Source organism: Hemitrygon akajei, chromosome 24 (genome assembly GCF_048418815.1).
Source record: "Hemitrygon akajei chromosome 24, sHemAka1.3, whole genome shotgun sequence".
In the NCBI taxonomy this organism is placed as follows: Eukaryota; Metazoa; Chordata; class Chondrichthyes; order Myliobatiformes; family Dasyatidae; genus Hemitrygon; species Hemitrygon akajei.
This window is the reverse complement of record NC_133147.1, coordinates 45,226,098-45,244,058: the sequence shown is the minus strand read 5'-3', so window position 1 is coordinate 45,244,058 and position 17,961 is coordinate 45,226,098. Positions and strand designations below refer to the sequence as shown.

The following is a 17,961-nucleotide window of genomic DNA, read 5'->3' as shown; positions in this document are numbered from 1 at the left end:
ATCACACGCATTCAACAGTGGTTTCCAACCTAGCCCTTTACACACTGAGATGTCTCTAAATTCTCTGAATCTTTTCACAATACTGTACTGTACTGTAGATGTTGAAAGACCTAAATTCTCTGCAATCTTGCGTGGGGAAATGTTCCTTTTGAACTGACTAACAATTCTCTCACGAATTTTGGCACAAAGGGGTGAGCCACGACCCATCCTTGCTTGCAAAGACTAAGCCTTTGATGGACGCTACTTTCATACCCAGTCATGATACCTCACCTGCTACCAATTAGCCTGCTTAATGTGGAGTCTTCCAAACTGAATATTCTGTGCACTTTTCAATCTTATTTTAACTCTGTCCCAACTTTTGTTGAGTGTGTTGCAGCCATCAAATTCTAAATTTGTGTATATTTACAAAATACAATTAAGTTGGTCAGTAAAACTATTGAAAATGTTTTCTTTGTACTTTTGTCAGTTAAATAAGGGTTCACGTGAACTAACATTTCACAGATTTTTGTTTTTACTGCATTTTGGAAAACATCCCAACTTTTCTGGAAATGGGGTTTGTATGTCGGGTCTCACCAATATACAGGAGGCCACATCAGGAGCCCCACAGCGTTTGCAGTTCCAGAGAAAACAACCCCAGTTTGTCCAACCTCTCCTTGTAGCACATCTGCACCCTCTCCAAACAACCCCTCCTCACCCTTCCCGTAATGGGGACACCAGAACTGCACACAAAACCCCTAGTGTTTGGCCAGAATTTTATATGGCTGCAACGTGACTTTCCAACTCTTGTACTCAACAGCCCAATGGAGACAAGCGTGTTGTACGCCTTCTTTACCACCCTGTCTACTTGTGCAGTCATCTACAGGGAGCTGAGGACTTAGACCTGAAATCCCTTTGTGCATCAACACTGTTATGGGTCCTGTCATTAACTGTGTCCTCACCTTTCACATTTCACCTCCCAAAGTGCACCTTGTGTCATCTCGTTTTTCACTGCTACCATCAGGAAGGGGGACAGGAGCCTTAGGTTTCACACCACCAGGCTCAGGAACAGTTATGACCCAGAGAGGTTAACTTCTCTCACCCCAACACTGATCCTACAACGTATGGACTCACTTTCAATGACTCGTCAACTCATGTTCGTGATTTTTTTTTGTATTTGAACAAAAAGGACAACAGCCCTTTGAACACTGGTTGTTTGTCTACTTTTGTTGTGTGCAGTTTTTCATTGATTCTGTTGTTTGTCTTGTATTTACTGTGAATGCCCAAAGGAGGTAGAAGGCACTTACTTCCTCCACTAGCCTGCAGGTCACCCTTGGGCAAGGTGTAGCCCCTGCTTAGCCCCCAGTCAAGGTCAAATGAAGCCTCGGGAGCAGGTGATGGATGGTTGCATGAGCAGCTGCTTATGAAACCGCTGACACCAGGCAGACAATCTCTGAAGTGTATTGAGAATGGCTGGGGCCACTCGTCTTGCTATGACACTGCCCAGAAGAAGGCAATGGCAAACCTTTTCTGTAGAAAATTTTGCCAAAAACAATCATAGCCATGGAATTACCATGATCACCCATGTCATATGACATGGCACATCATGGACGAACTATAAATCTCAGGTTAGTATATGGTGACATGTATGTACTTCAATAATAAATTTACTTTGAACTTTGAACCTACCAATCTTTGACCTGGTCTAGGTAAGTTCATGAGCATCACTACAAGAGGTACAACCTATAGAGCAAAAAAAAACCCACAATTCCAACTGAAGTTTCGGATGCTCTGGCAGGATTTTACATGATATTACTTCCTGAAAGGAGAAACCTAACACTACAGATCGATTCACACACAATATGCTGGTAGGTGTGTGACATGTGTAAAGTGCTGGAGGAACTCAGCAGGTCAGGCAGCATCTATGGAGGGGAAGGTTCTCTATCCAAAATGTCAGCTGTTTATTCCTCATCATAGATGCTGCCTGGCCTGCTGAGTTCCTCCAGTATTTTGTGTGTGCTACTCTGGATTTCCAGCATCTGATGACTCTCTTTAAGATTCAAGATTTAAAAATTATTTAATGCCATTTTCCAAGATGGCGGCACGACGCAGCTTGCAGTGGCCACTCCAGAGCCGATTATCTGGATTTGTGCCGTGCACAATCCTAATCTGATGAGAAACGGATGTAGGAGCACAGAGGAACATCTGGAAATCTCCAGGAAGGCCTTCTTCATTGCTGATGCTGCTGTGAGGTCTGGGTCTCTGCTGAGAAGAACAGGCCCCCCAGTCCTCGGGATCACGTTGCCAGTGGCCGTTGGCAGGGGTGTCAATGCGCTCGGCAGAGGATGGTGCTCGGAGAAGCTGTACCGGAGGGGATGGTCGGAGGCTTGGAGGTTCGACGGACTCGGAGTCCGCTGTCCGGGCGCTTTCACTGTGTGCAAGGCTGGGTCCGATGAAGCTTTCATCGTGTGCTGCATATGCGAGGCTGTGTCTGCGAGGCTGCGTCTGCGAGGCCGAGTCCGGAGGCGCCTTGGAAGCCCATAGCGGGGGTATTCCCTTCTGCCACCGGCGTGGGATGACAAGTCTATCGGGACCCTGAGAACTTGTAGAAACTGTGTGGTGGTTTCTTTCAAACTTACTGTCTTTTAACATCTTTGGACTTTTTTTTACTGTGTCCATGGTCTGTTTTTTTTTAATCAATTATGGTATCGTCTGCACTGTTGTAACTATATGTTAACTATAACTATATGTAACTATGTGGTTTTAGGACTTGTAGCTTTAGTTTTTGGTTTGTTGGGTGGTAGAGTTGGTCTCCTGACTTGGTGTGCCTGGGTTCTCTTATTTCGTCTGGTGGGTTTGGAGCTCCTTTCCGGGTAATGTGATAACATGGTAGCACGATATTAATATGCAGCAGCCTGTCCAGACTCTGGATTGGGGATTGCCAAACGTTATGTGGATTTTCTGGTGTAGTCTGTTTTGTCGTGTGCTTTTGTGATATCATTCTGGAGGAACGTTGTCTCATTTTTTAACTGCATTGCATTTGTGGTTTCTAAATGACAATAAACTGAAACTGAACTGAACTGAACTGAAGTGTAAAGGAAATAATTGTTACTCCGGATCCGATGACACACACAAAAAAACACAATAAAATAAAGAACACAATAACAAAAAAAACCCACAGTGAATATAAATACATAAGTTAGCTTATATTTCACAAGATTTCACAACCTATGCCAGTGATATTAAACCTGAATCTGATTATATGCATAGATTGATATATCCGTAAGTGACACTTGGCAGAGAGGAGTTTCTGCATAAGGTGACTATTATAAATTGAGCACATCTACGTGAAACGCTGTCATAGGAAATGGCACCCATCGTCAGAGACCCCCAACCCTTTCTTGCTGCTGCCATCAGCAGAAGGTACCAGAACCTCAGGACCCACACCACCAAGCTCAAGAACAGTCACCATCCTTCAACCATCAGGCTCTTGAATAACTCACTTGCCCCATCATTAAAATATTCCTACAAAATTATGAGGGTACAGAATCTTTATGTTCCTGTTCGGTTGAAAGGAAAGGTTAAAGGTTTGAAAGTGCCATGGTTTTCAAGGGATATTAGAAACTTGGTTCGAAAAAAGAGGGATGTCTACAATAGATATAGGCAGCATGGAGTAAAGGAATTGCTCGAGGAATATAAAGAATGTAAAAGGAAACTTAAGAAAGAGATTAGAAAAGCTAAAAGAAGTTACGAGTTTGGTTTGGCAAATAAGGTGGAAGTAAATCCGAAAGGCTTCTACAGTTATATTAAAAGCAAGAGGATAGTGAGGGATAAAATTGGTCCCTTAGAGAATCAGGGTGGTCAGCTATGTGTGGAGCCGAGGGAGATGGGAGAGATTTTGAACGATTTCTTCTCTTCGGTATTCACTAAGGAGAAGGATATTGAATGGTGTAAGGTGTGGGAAACAAGTAAGGAAGTTATGGAACCTATGACAATTAAAGAGGTGGAAGTACTGGCGCTTTTAAGAAATTTAAAAGTGGATAAATCTCCGGGTCCTGACCGGATATTCCCCAGGACCTTGAGGGAAGTTTGTGTAGAGATAGCAGGAGCTCTGACGGAGATCTTTCAGATGTCATTAGAAACGGGGATTGTGCCGGAGGATTGGCGTATTGCTCATGTGGTTCCATTGTTTAAAAAGGGTTCTAGAAGTAAGCCTGGCAATTATAGACCTGTCAGTTTGACATCAGTGGTGGGTAAATTAATGGAAAGTATTCTTAGAGATAGTATTTATAATTATCTGGATAGACAGGATCTGATTAGGAGTAGCCAGCATGGATTTGTGCGTGGAAGGTCATGTTTGACAAACCTTATTGAATTTTTTGAAGTAGTTACGAGGAATGTTGACGAGGGTAAGGCAGTGGATGTAGTCTATATGGACTTCAGCAAGGCCTTTGACAAAGTTCCACATGGAAGGTTAGTTAAGAAGGTTCAGTCGTTAGGTATTAATGCTGGAGTAATAAAATGGATTCAACAGTGGCTAGATGGGAGATGCCAGAGAGTAGTGGTGGATAATTGTTTATCGGGATGGAGGCCGGTGACTAGCGGGGTGCCTCAGGGATCTGTTTTGGGCCCAATGTTGTTTGTAATATACATAAATGATCTGGATGATGGGGTAGTAAATTGGATTAGTAAGTATGCTGATGATACTAAGGTAGGAGGTGTTGTGGATAATGAAGTGGGTTTTCAAAGCTTGCAGGGAGATTTATGCCGGTTAGAAGAATGGGCTGAACGTTGGCAGATGGAGTTTAATGCTGAGAAGTGTGTGGTTCTACATTTTGGCAGGAATAATCCAAATAGAACATACAGGGTAAATGGTAGGGCATTGAGGAATGCAGTGGAACAGAGAGATCTAGGAATAACATAGCATAGTTCCCTGAAGGTGGAGTCTCATGTAGATAGGGTGGTGAAGAAGGCTTTTGGAACGCTGGCCTTTATAAATCAGAGCATTGAGTACAGAAGTTGGGATGTAATGTTAAAATTGTACAAGGCATTGGTAAGGCCAAATTTGGAATACTGTGTACAGTTCTGGTCACCGAATTATAGGAAAGATATCAATAAATTAGAGAGAGTGCAGAGACGATTTACTAGGATGTTACCTGGGTTTCAGCACTTAAGTTACAGAGAAAGGTTGAACAAGTTAGGTCTCTATTCATTGGAGCGTAGAAGGTTGAGGGGGGATTTGATCGAGGTATTTAAAATGTTGAGAGGGATAGATAGAGTTGACGTGAATAGGCTGTTTCCATTGAGAGTAGGGGAGATTCAAACGAGAGGACGTGATTTGAGAGTTAGGGGGCAAAAGTTTAAGGGAAACACGAGGGGGTATTTCTTACTCAGAGAGTGATAGCTGTGTGGAATGAGCTTCCTGTAGAAGTAGTAGAGGCCAGTTCAGTTGTGTCATTTAAGGTAAAATTGGATAGGTATATGGACAGGAAAGGAGTGGAGGGTTATGGGCTGAGTGCGGGTAGGTGGGACTAGGTGAGATTAAGAGTTCGGCATGGACTAGGAGGGCCGGAATGGCCTGTTTTCCATGCTGTGATTGTTATATGGTTATAAAATATAATCCAGGACCAATGATTCAGGATTGAAAGGCTTGCCATATGAGGGCTCAGGGTTTCTACTTACTCTGCAATTCAGAAGAATGAGATGAAGGTGACCTCATTGAAACCTATACAGTGCATGTGTCCTATGGTGGGGGGGGGGGGGTTCGAAGAACATAGGACACAAACTTAGTAAGAGGGGTATCCTTTCTGAAGTGAAATCAAGAGGAATTTATTTAGCCAGGGAGTAGAGTCTGTAGTATACCAGACATTCAAGTGTGCCAGGGAAGTGTAGTATGTGCAGTGAACTGAGAAGGTGCTCAGGAAGCTTAATGGTCTGAGGGTGGATAAATCTCCTGGACCTGATGGAATGCACCCTTGGGTTCTACAGGAAGTAGCTGGAGAGATTGTGGAGGCGTTAACAATGATCTTTGAAGAGTCGATAGATCCTGGGGTTGTACTGGATGACTGGAAAATCGCAAATGTTACTTCACTATTTAAGAAGGGTGGGAGGCAGCAGAAAGGCCTGTTAGCCTGACATCAGCTGTTGGGAAGTCGGTGGAATCGATTGTTAGGGATGAGATTTTGGAGTACCTGGATGCACATGACAAGATAGGCCAAAACCAGCATGGTTTCCTTAGAACCATAGAACACCACAGCACAGTACAGGCCCTTCAGCCCTCTGTGTTGTGCCAATCTTTTAAAAAAGTACTAAACCTACACTACCCCATAACCTTTCATTTTTCTTTCATCCATGTGCCTGTCCAAGAGGCTCTTAAATACCCCTAATGTTTTAGCCTCCACCACCATCCCTGGCAAGTCATTCCAGGCACTCACAACCCTCTGTGTAAAAAACTTACCCCTGACGTCTCCCCTAAACTTCCCTCCCTTAATTTTGTACATATGCCCTCTGGTGTTTGCTATTGGTGCCCTGGGAAACAGGTACTGACCATCCACCCTATCTATGCCTCTCGTAATCTTGCTCACGCTCAACTGGCTGACGTCACGCGCCTGCGCAGTCTGGCCTCTGTCTTCTCCCGAGAACTCAAACTGTCTTCCCGCTGGAAATCCTTAGGTGCTCTTCCGCTGCCTTCTTGTTCCGAATCAAAAAAAGGAAAGGAAAGGAGAACCCTGCCTGACTAACCTACTGCAATTCTTTGAGGAAATTACAAGCAGGGTAGACAAAGGAGATGCAGTAGATGTTGTGTACTTGGATTTTCAGACGGCTTTTGACAAGGTGCCGTGCATGAGGCTGCTTAGCAAGATAAGAACCCGTGGAATTACAGGGAAGTTACTAGCATGGGTGGAGCGTTGGCTGATCATCAGAAAACAGAGATTGGTAATAAAGGGATCTTATTCTGGCTAGCTGCTGGTTACCAGTAAAGTTCCACAGGGGTTGGTGTTGGGACCACTACTTTTTATGATGTATGTCAATGATTTGGACCATGGGATTAATGGATTTGTAGCTAAATTTGCCAATGATACAAAGGTAGGTGGCAGAGTGGGTAGTGTTGAGGAAACAGAGAGACTTAGATAGTTTAGGGGAATGGGCAAAGAAGTGGCAAATGAAATACAATGTTGGAAAGTGTATCGTCATGCACTTTGGGTGGAATTCAGAATGCAGAGGTGCAAAGGGACCTGGGAGTCCTTGTGCAGAATACCCTAAAGGTTAACCTCCAGGTTAAGTTGGTGGTGAAGAAGGCAAATGCAATGTTGCATTCATTTCTAGAGGTAGAGGGAGGTGATGTTGAGGCTCTAAAGGCACTCATGAGACCACACTTGGGGTATTGTGTGCAGTTTTGGGCTCCTTATTTTAGAAAGGATATACTGACATTGGAGAGAGTTCAGACAAGGTTCACGAGAATGATTCCAGGAATGAAAGGATTTCTGTATGAGGAACATCTGGCAGCTCTTGGGCTGTATTCCCTGGAGTTCAGGAGAATTGTGGGGGATCTCATAGAAACACTCTGAATGTTAAAAGCCTTAACAGATTGGATATGGCAAAGTTGTTTCCCATGGTAGGAGTGTCCAGGACAAGAGGGCACAACTTCATTATTGAAGGACGTCCATTTAGAACTGAGATGCAGAGAGATTAGTCAGGTTGGATTCTGTGGAATTTGTTGCCACGAGCGGCTGTGGAGGCCAAGTCATCTGGCCAAGGCAGAAATAGATAGGTTCTTGATTAGCCAGGGCATCAAAGGGTATGGGTGATGCACCATCAATAACTCTCTGAGACGTGAGGCGAGATATCGGCTTTTATTGACTGGAAGAAAGAACAAGCAGCAATTGACCACCATACTACATCCTGGAGACTGAGGGCAGGGCTTAGGCCTCAATCGCCTTTATACCGGGGTCTGTGGGAGGAGCCACAGGAGCAGTCTGCAGGGGGGGGCGTGTCCAGACAGGTATATGTAGTTCACCACATTGGGGAGAAAGCAGGGGAGTGGGGATGACTGTAAGAATTGGATCAGCCCATGATTGAATGGTGGAGCAGGCTCGATCGGCTGAATGGCCTACTTCTGCTCCTATATCTTATAGTCTTATAGGCAACTGTGCAACATTGCGTATGTTTAAGGCGACAGGTGATTAGTCGGACCATGAGGGGTTACAGAGAGAAGGCAGGAAACTGGGGCTGAGAGAAATGGATCAGCCATGATAAAACGCCGGAGCAGACATGACGCGGACATCCCACCTCCCCCGGAAGTTCCGGGAGTCTCCCGCATATTGATAGCGGCTCCCAGAAATTATATACAATATCCCGGAAATAGTTTTTTTTTGAGAGCGAGCATCCTGATTGGTCTCTCTTCGTGCTAAGTAGACCTATCAGTTTTCTCTGCGGGCGGGCTTGACAGTCGACCTCAAAAATAATGACAGTGTTGCTCGCTGCACTGTTTGCAACAGTGACTGTTTACAACATTGCCCATGGTGGATTAAAATGTAAACGACATGTTGAGGTGAATTTAACAGGTGTCATTCGTTCATTGGCATAGCTAACATTTAAACGAGCTGGCTAGCTGCTAAGGAGATACTCTACTGATGTCCTACATGATGAGGCCAAACTCCCTATAGACTTGCTTAAAGTTGTAGTAGAATAAACATGATATCATAAGTACATATCTTTTCTGCAAATACCCAGCTTGGTTTACAGATTAGACAAAATCACTAAACGAAGTATTACATAAACCCTTGGATGTCGACCGGGGCGGGGGGGGAAGGGATATGGGGTTGCTACCTCCCTGAAATGGGTTTTTGCAGAGTGGGATGTCTGCATGATGGGCCAAATGGCCTAATTCTGCTGCTCTATGTTATGCTCTTTAAGGACTCTTTAGCTCATTATCTCATGTTCTCGTTATTTCTTTATATTTGCATTTATACTATTTGTTGCCTTCTGCACTCTGGTTGATCTTTCATTGATCCTGTTACTATTCTATAGATTTGCTGAGTGTACCCACAGGAAAATGAATCTCAGGGCTGACGTATATATACTTTGATAATAAACTTTACTTTGAAATGGTTTAATCCAGGTCTGGTGCCACAAGAAGGTGGCAGGCATTAGTGCGAAGCTTCACCACATTCTTCTCATTACTACCATCAGGGAGCCTGAAGACCGCCAACGCATGCAAGCTGCTAATCGGCCCCGCCTTGTTCCGAGGGTGGACCCGATTGGACAAAGGCTGACCTATGCGAATCTCCATTGGACGAAAATGAGGAGGTCTGTCCAGATACTGATTGGATAAGAGCTGTGATTTTTTTCACCGTATCTGTTCGGGCAGAGGGGCGAACCTGATTGGACGAGGGTAAAACTGCGCGAATCCGATTGGATATGGCTTGCGCCTCTGCGCGAATCGGATTGCGGAATGTCGGGCGAGCTGCTGCTCCTGAGCCAGCGAGAGGAGGAGAGCACGGTTGGAGGGTGGAGGTTAAAATGTACCGACCAATAAAGAGTGAGTTCTTTGGCACGCCGACCAATAGCGGGAGGGGGAGGAGGTGGGTCGATATAACGTCACCGTCCCGAGCGCCCGGGGCAGAACGGTGACGCAGCAAGAGCTCCGGCTGGCGTTTGGCCTCGCGTTTCGGTGGGTGAGGAAACCGGGGGGCGGCGGGCGGTGTCCGTTCGTCAGCGTGTTCGGGGGGGGGGGAGTAACCGTAGTTACCGGGGGGGGGGGAGAGTTCCGCGCAGCCGCGTCAGCGAGATTCCGGGATGGGCAACGGTCGGGCTGGAGAGCGGGAGGGGGTTGGGGAGAGCAAGCGGGTGACGGTCACTCTCTTAAAGGGGCAGCACTACCCCGTCTGACACTTCTCTTAAAGGGGCGGTGCCTCCTCCAGAGGAAGCGGCTGCTCCCTGCGGTTGATGGGTGCTGGCGGCTCAAACCCTCCCCCTCAAACTTTCCATACTCCCCTTCAATTACATCCCTCCTCCTCCTCCCTTCAAACCCTCACTTTCCTTGTCTCCCTCTCAACAACCCCCAGGCGAATTTACACTATTCAGGACAGTTACAAAGTCAGGTGAAGTCACCCCGACCACAAACTGTTCCAGCCGCTACCATCCGGGAAGCGGTACCACAGCAGAAAAGCCAGGACCAACAGGCTCCGGGACAGCTTCTTCCACCAGGCCATCAGACTGACTAATTCATGCTGACACAACTGTATTTCGATGTTATATTGGCTATCCTGTTGTACATAATATTTATTATAAACTACTATTATTGCGCATTTAGATGGAGATGTAAAGATTCTTACTCCTCATGTAAGTCAATGTAAGGATGTAAGTCAATTCAGTTCCTCAAACTGTCACCTCCACCTCTCAGTACCCCTATGTCCCTCCCTTTCAAAACTCCCTCCTCCCCCCAAGCCCCCATCTCTCTTCCTCCTTCCATTAAACCGGACCTTCAATCTCTCCTTCCCTTAAAACATCCTTGCTCCCAGTCTCTCTCAAACCCCACCCTTCTCCTCAAACCCTCCCTTCTTCCATTAGACCCACCCTCCAGTCACTCCTACCCTACACCTGACTCTTCAGACCCATCCTCCTCCCCTTCACCCAATCATCCCTCTACCCCTAAACCATCTCCTCCCTTTAAACCTCTCCTGTAACCCCTTGCTTCCTCTTCAACCTCCCCTTCTCAAGGAAACTGCACCCTTCAAACTATTCCTCCTCCTCACTACCCCTCCTCCCCAAACTTTTCTTGTCACTTCTGTCCCTCCTCATCAACCTCTCCTCCTGCACCCTCTTCTCCATCTCAGACCAGCTCTTCACTACCTCTCCTCCCCTCTTCAAACCGATACTTCCTCCTCCCCTAAGCTTGCCCCATTAGACTTCTCTTCACTGCGCCCTCCCTTGTTAACCATCCCTCCTCCCATTCTCTCAAACCCTCTTCTTCTCAATCCAATTCTTCACCTCATCTCTCTTTCTCCCTCTCAAATCCTCCATTCACCCTTGTCCCCCTCTCTCCCTTCCCCTCAATACCCACAATTACTGCTCTTATTCTCTCTCCTTCCCCTGAAACCCTTCACCCTCCCTCTGTACCTGTTCTTTCCCCTCCACTCCCTCAAAAAGTCTCTACACCTCTCTGCTCCTCTCCCTTCTCCAACCCACCCTTCATCTTGTCTGCCCATTCTCCCCTCCTACCTCTCAAACCCTTTTTCACCCCTCTAACCTACACTTCTCCCCCTTCCGTCTACTCCTCTCTTCCTTCCCCTAAACCCTAGGTTAGTCTTCTGCCTTCAACCCTAGGTCCCTGCTCATCTCCTCACCCCTCCAAACTGACCCTTCGCTCGCTCCTTATCCAACCACGCACTTAGTCCCAATCATTGTCTTTTGAGGAACTGGTCACCTTGGCCAACCCACTGTCCAATCGCCATGCTTGCGAGGCTGAGCCACAGCCAATTGAGAACGGGTGAGTGAGGTAATGGCAAATTACGTGTGGAGGGGTGGACAATCAGTGGCCAATTCCCTCCTGTGCCTGTTCAAGTCTCTGTTCACGTGCCTCTTAAACAGGGTGGTATCTCCTTTTACCACCTCATCTGGAAGCTCCCTCCAGAAATCCCATGAAGTCCTATAGCATGGAAACAAGCCATTTGGCCCATCTTGTCTATGACAACGGGGATTCCTATCTGCTTCTAACCCTTTCCAATCCACATAGCTGTCCAAGTGCTTTTTAAATGTTACTGTATTTCCTCTGACCACTCATACCATAGACAGACCACCCTCTGGGAGAAAGAGTCATCCCTTGGGACCCTATTAAATCTCTCTTCCCCTCTCTCCTTAAACCTGTGCCCTCCAGTTCTTTATAAACCTCTGTCAGGTCTCCCTTCAGCCTCTGATGCTCCCGAGAAATCAACCCAAGATTATCCAACCTCTCATTGTAGCTCATGCCTTCTACTCCAGGCGGCATCCTGGTGAACCTCTTGCACTCTCTGCAAATGTGTGTTGCTTTGGACTTTCACCTCAGTATGTTTTGTAATTTGTTGTTTTGTGACAGCCGTACGGTGCAATTGACTATAAATTTCAATAATATTACAAATATTATAATAATTTAGTTGTGCACAAAAGAGCAAAAATAGTGAGGTGCTCTTGTTCATGGACCATTCAGGAATCTGATGGTGAAGGGGAAGAAGTTGTTCCTAATATGTTGAGTGTAGGTCTTCAGGCTCCTCCTTTATGGCAATAATTAGAAGAGGCCATGTTCCAAGTGGTGTGGTCCTCAGTGTAGACAATATAGTGCAATGTAAAGACAAATATTGAGGTAGTGTTTAGAAATCTGATGGTAGGGGGAAGCAGCAGAAATATTTTGTGGGTCTTCCTGTGCTTCCTACACACTGCACCAAATACAGCTTCACCAACATCTTGTATAACTAACATAACATCTCAACTCCTGTACTCCATCCCCTGACTGAAGGTCAGTGTGCCACATAGAATCTTCACTGCCTTGTCTACCTGTGATCAGGAGTCTTTGAACTCCTACCCCTCAGTTGGGAATAAAATAACCAATCTCTCTCTATAACTCAGTCCCTTGAGACCCAGCAACCTCCTCGTAAATCTCCATTGTACTCTTTCCAGCTTAATGGCATCTTTCCTACAGCAGGGCCTCCAGGACTGTACACAATACTCCCAACTTGCGTCCTTATAAACATCTTGTACAACTGCAACATAACGTCTCAGCTCCTGTAATTAGTGCCCTGACTGAGGAAGGCCAGCATGACAAATGCTTTCTTCACCAGCTTGTCTATCTTTGATCCTTCTGCCCATTACACAATGTAGTGCCCTATTCATAATGCAAGTCTTACGCTGGTTAGACTTTCCAAAATGCAGCACCTCACCGTTTTTTATATTGAAATCCTTTTGAATCTTGGCCAGTTTTTCTAACCAATCGAGATCCCTCTTAATCATCCTTGGTAACCAGCTTCACTATGAATGTTGCCTCCTTGTTTTTAGTTCTGTGTCATCTGGGTATTTGATTATTACTGTCACATGTATTGAGGTACAGTTTAAATCTTGTCTTGCCTACTGTTCATACAGATCAGATCATTACACTGAGGTTGGACAATGAAAAACAATAATGGAATGCAGAACAGAGGGTTGCTGTTCCAGAAAAAGTGCCGGCAGGCAGACAATAAGGTGCAAGGGTCACGGCGCGGTCAAGAGTTCCCAGGTTACAAAGCTTTAGGGTTCCAGATGCTAAAGTTCCAAAGTTCTATCATGATCTAACATCATGAAAGATGGCAGCAAGTTGTGTCCTATTCCCACCTGACTGGCTCACTTCTGTTTCCTCAGCAGGGGAAGGAAGGAAGCCTGGAGACCGGGGTTGGAGAGGTCTCCTTGATGGCGGACAGTGAGGAGGGGGCGCGGCAGGACCCGATCCCCCGGCCCGAGCAGCCCTACCAGTGCCTGGAGTGCGGCAAGGCCTTCAAGTGGTCATCGAGATTGGCCCACCACCAGCGCAGTCACACTGGCGAGCGGCCTTACAAGTGCTCTGAGTGCGGCAAGGCCTTCAAGGGCTCATCGGCTCTGCTCTACCACCAGCGAGGCCACACTGGCGAGCGCCCCTACAAGTGCCAAGAGTGTGGCAAGGCCTTCAAGCGGTCGTCGCTGCTGGCAGTCCATCAAAGTGTGCACACGGGGCTGCGGGCATTCCAGTGCACCCTGTGCCCGCTGGCTTTCAAGTGGTCCTCTCACTACCAGTACCACCTCCGCCAGCACTCCGGGGAGCGGCCCTACGCCTGTGGCGAGTGCGGCAAGGCCTTCAAGAACTCGTCCAGCCTCTCCCGGCACCGGCACGTCCACACCGGTGAAAGGCCCTACCCCTGCCCGCTCTGTGGCAAGGCCTTCGCCCAGTCTGCCAACCTTCGTCAGCATCAGCGCACTCATACCGGCGAGCGACCGTATCGCTGTCCTGACTGCGGTCGAGCCTTCACTCACTCCTCCAACCTCCTGCTCCACCGTCGCACTCACTCGTCTCAGCGGGCTCAATCACCTCCCCGGCGGACCCAACCCCGCATCTTCCCTGCACCTCCCCCTCCTACTCACCCCACTCCAGCTGACCCGTCCACCCCCATTTCACCTCCCCATCCTCCACCTTCTGCTGCAGGAGAGGACCAGCTCTCTCTTGTCCCGACGTGTTCTCCGGAAGGGGGCCGGACCCTCGAGGAGGAAGATGTTGGGGCAGAAGAGGGGGATGAGGGAGAGGAGGGGGGGAGCGTCAGCCCCCTATCAGTGTGGGCTTTGCGAACGGGCGTTCTCCCGGCTTCCTGCCCTCCTGGCCCACCAGCGGGTGCACACCGGTGAGCCCCCTTTGGCTGGAGCTGAGGCTGAGGTCACCTGCACTGCCTACCTCCCTTCCTCCTCCTCCTCCTCCTCCTCCGCCGCCGATGAGACCCCCACCTCAGCTCCCCCACAGCCACAGCCCCCTTCCTCTGGTGAGCGGCCCTATAAGTGCCCCGAGTGCGGCAAGGCCTTCCGGGGTTCTTCGGGCCTGCGTTATCACCTAAGGGGTCACACTGGCGAGCGCCCCTATGAGTGTCAGGAGTGTGGCAAGGCCTTCAAGCGCTCCTCACTGCTGGCAGTCCACCAACGGGTACACACGGGGCTGCGGGCATTCCAGTGCACCCTGTGCCCGCTGGCTTTCAAGTGGTCCTCTCACTACCAGTACCACCTCCGCCAGCACTCCGGGGAGCGGCCCTACGCCTGTGGCGAGTGCGGCAAGGCCTTCAAGAACTCGTCCAGCCTCTCCCGGCACCGGCACGTCCACACCGGTGAAAGGCCCTACCCCTGCCCGCTCTGCGGCAAGGCCTTCGCCCAGTCCTCTAACCTTCGTCAGCATCAGCGCACTCATACCGGCGAGCGGCCGTATCGCTGCCCTGACTGCGGTCGAGCCTTCACTCACTCCTCCAACCTCCTGCTCCACCGTCGCACTCACTCCGCCGAGCGTCCTTACGTCTGCGGTGCCTGCGGCAAGTCCTTTGTCATGGCTTCCTATCTTCAGCGCCATCTCCGCACCCATGCCCCTGGACCGCCGGCGGTGGCCAGTGGTTCTGTCGCTGCCGCATCTGTCGAACCAGCTGCACAGGCCCTGCCTAACATCCAGACCCTGCAGACAATCCAGACGCTGCAGGGGGTGCCAGCTGTGCAGATCATCCACACCGTACAGGCCCTCCCCACCATCCAGCTAGTGCAGACATTCTGAGAAGTGGGCTCACCCCACTACCCTCAGGAATCATCCCTTTGCCACTGCTCTGCTTCAGATCTGTCGAGAGATGTTGTATTGCCCGGCGTCTGTTACCAGGAAATGCTTTGGAGATGTGCAGGTTGTTCAAACCACTAGATTCATCTTGGAGTTGAATTGGTGGGTTTCTGTGGAGACACAGAGTGAATTTTCCTCCCCTCCGTCCCATCACTTACTCCCGGGGTCTGACACAGTGTGAAGCTCCACCAAGAAGAGCTTTGGAGCTATCTGGATATTGTAGTGACTTGTCTCTACCACTAGGGGCACTGTGGCAGTGCTTTATTGTTGCATTCACCAACAGGAGATGCTTTCCATCCCCAGTGGGCTTCACTGCAGTCAGTTTTGGTTTGTGTTGCTTGGCTTCCACCATCTAGAAGCATTTTGGAGACGTATGGTTGCAATGGCCTTTTTGAAACACTGGAAGCCACCACTGGAGTCATCTGTGGATTGTATTCGTGGATTTCCACCTCCAGAAGGGCCTTTGGAGCTGTCTTGGCATTGTAGTGACTTTCCCCAGTGAGAGGGTATGGCAGAGACGATTCGATGCTGCACTGCCTAGCATCTGGCACCAGGGGGCACTTTGGAGCCATCTGGGTGTTGCAGAGTCCTGTTTCCACCACCAGAGGGCTACTCAGGATTTCCCCTTCAACCATTCTTTGGAGTCTTCTTGGCATTGTACTGACTTGAATTCACAGTTGTAGGAAGGAATGGAGGCACTTGGGTGTTGCATTGCTGAACTTTATTACCAGGAGCTGGCGGGGATGCTAAGGGAGAACTTCTGACGTTGCAGTGATCTGTTTCCAGCATTGGGGGTTCAGTGGACTCAGTGGGGGGGGGGGGGTGTGGAGCGCTGTTTGCACATACTGCCCACAGCCAGCGAGGCAGTGCAGAGCCATCCCGTCCTTCGCAGTGACCCAGGTTTGCATTGCTGGCGAGGGAAGAGGGTGAAGTTTTTCTTCTGGCCCCTGCTGCCAGGATGTGACCCATTTGTGTTGGCAGGATGGAGCTGTGGAGTTGTCTTGATGCATTGACCAGCCTCTTACCGCCAGGGTAGCAGTGTGGGGCAAAGTAGTGGGCCGCTGCAGTAACCCTGGCAGGGTAGCTAGTTGCTGGGCGACAGCGCACCGTTTTCCCCCACCAGCAGTCATTGTGGTGGGGGTGGGAAGGAGGCATACTGGGTGCAAAATTTAAGGAATGTGCTCGGGACAGTGGATGTGCTCTGTGTGTGTGTATATATTACTGTGTATATATGAATATGTAATATGCGTGTGTAAATTTACTAATTTGATCCTGTATATGTGTGTAAAAAGAAACAGCAAATCAACAACACAACCGTGTGGGTCCCAGAATTGGCATGGGGTGGTTCACTTGGAGGGAGTGCGGGAGGAAAGCACAAGGCTGTGACGGGAGATCTGGCCTCATCTTCCTATAGCTCCTGTGGCGATAAAGCAAGCGCCCTTGTACACACTGGGCCCTTCCTCATGTTTCATAATTTAATATCTGTAAAAATATACTAAATTTAACACTAGGTACGCAAAATGATTCCTTGAACTGGTGTTAATAAATGTTCTGCATGTGATTACTTTGTACTTTGGTCATTAACTGCTGACAGGATATTATCAAATATCGTGGTATTAACTCTTTCGTGACCTAAAACTTGGATGGTCCGACACATTGGAAATTTCAAGATTCAAAGTAAGTTTATTCTGGAAGTACATATATGTCATTATATGCAATCCTGAGGTTCCTGTTTTTTTGTGGACATTCACAGTAAATATGAAGAAACACAGCAGAATCAATGAAAGACTGCACACAAGAAGGCAAAACAGAAGACAAACTTAAATGGAAAAAAACAATACATATCTGGAAGCTGAGTCATTGAAAGTGAGTCAATAGGTTGAGTGAGGTCATCCCTGTGGTTCAAGAACCTGATGGCTGAGTGGTAATAACTGTTCCTGAACCTGGTAGTGTGGGTCTTCCTGGTGGTAGAAATAAGAGAGCATAGCCTAGATGGTGGGGGACCTGGGATCTTGTTTAGTTGTCAACAGATTTTAAGTTTTTCTTATGGTATATCAGTTGGAAAGGTGGGTGGATAAATGGCAAACAAAATTTAGTCTGGCCAAGTGTTGCCCTTTGGGAGGTCAAATGTAAAGGCACAGGACCCTTAACAATGTTGATGTATCTTGGGGTCCAAGTCCACTGTTCCCGTAAAGTGACTACACTGTAAATAGGGTGCTAAAGAATGCATACAACATGCATTGTTCATTGTTACTACATTAATTATAAATTCAGGAATAAAGTGAAGCTGCACCCCCCCCCCCAATTTCTCTACTCAGTTCCCCTCCTTTCTCCTCCTCAACCCCATACCTCTAAACCTACCCCACTTTCTTCCTCAATTTTTATTCCCTTGCCTTTACATCTTTTCCCCACTCTCCCATACCACCTCCCCTTCTATCCCCCCTCTCTTCCCTCCCCTTCACACTCAGCATGTCCCTCCATCCCTTTACTCCTCTAGCCAACACTACTCTTCTCCCCCTCTCCACCCCTGTTCTAACCCTTTTCCCATCCTCTGCCTCCCCCTCAATACCCATCTCCACCCTCTCTCTTACTCTCCCTGCACCCCTTTCCCCACCTTGTTCCCTCTCTACCCCCATGATCTCACTTTCTTC

General features: G+C 48.0%; 1 protein-coding gene across 1 annotated transcript; it reads left to right on the top strand.

Moving 5' to 3' along the window:
- The first annotated feature begins 9,528 nt into the window (after positions 1 to 9,528).
- Positions 9,529 to 16,871, top strand: LOC140716042 (uncharacterized). Its single transcript, XM_073028713.1, is given in 3 exon segments — positions 9,529 to 9,649; positions 13,345 to 14,283; positions 14,285 to 16,871. Coding segments are annotated over 2 exon segments (1,860 nt in total). The 5' UTR covers positions 9,529 to 9,649; positions 13,345 to 13,392; the 3' UTR covers positions 15,254 to 16,871.
- The last annotated feature ends 1,090 nt before the right edge of the window (positions 16,872 to 17,961 follow it).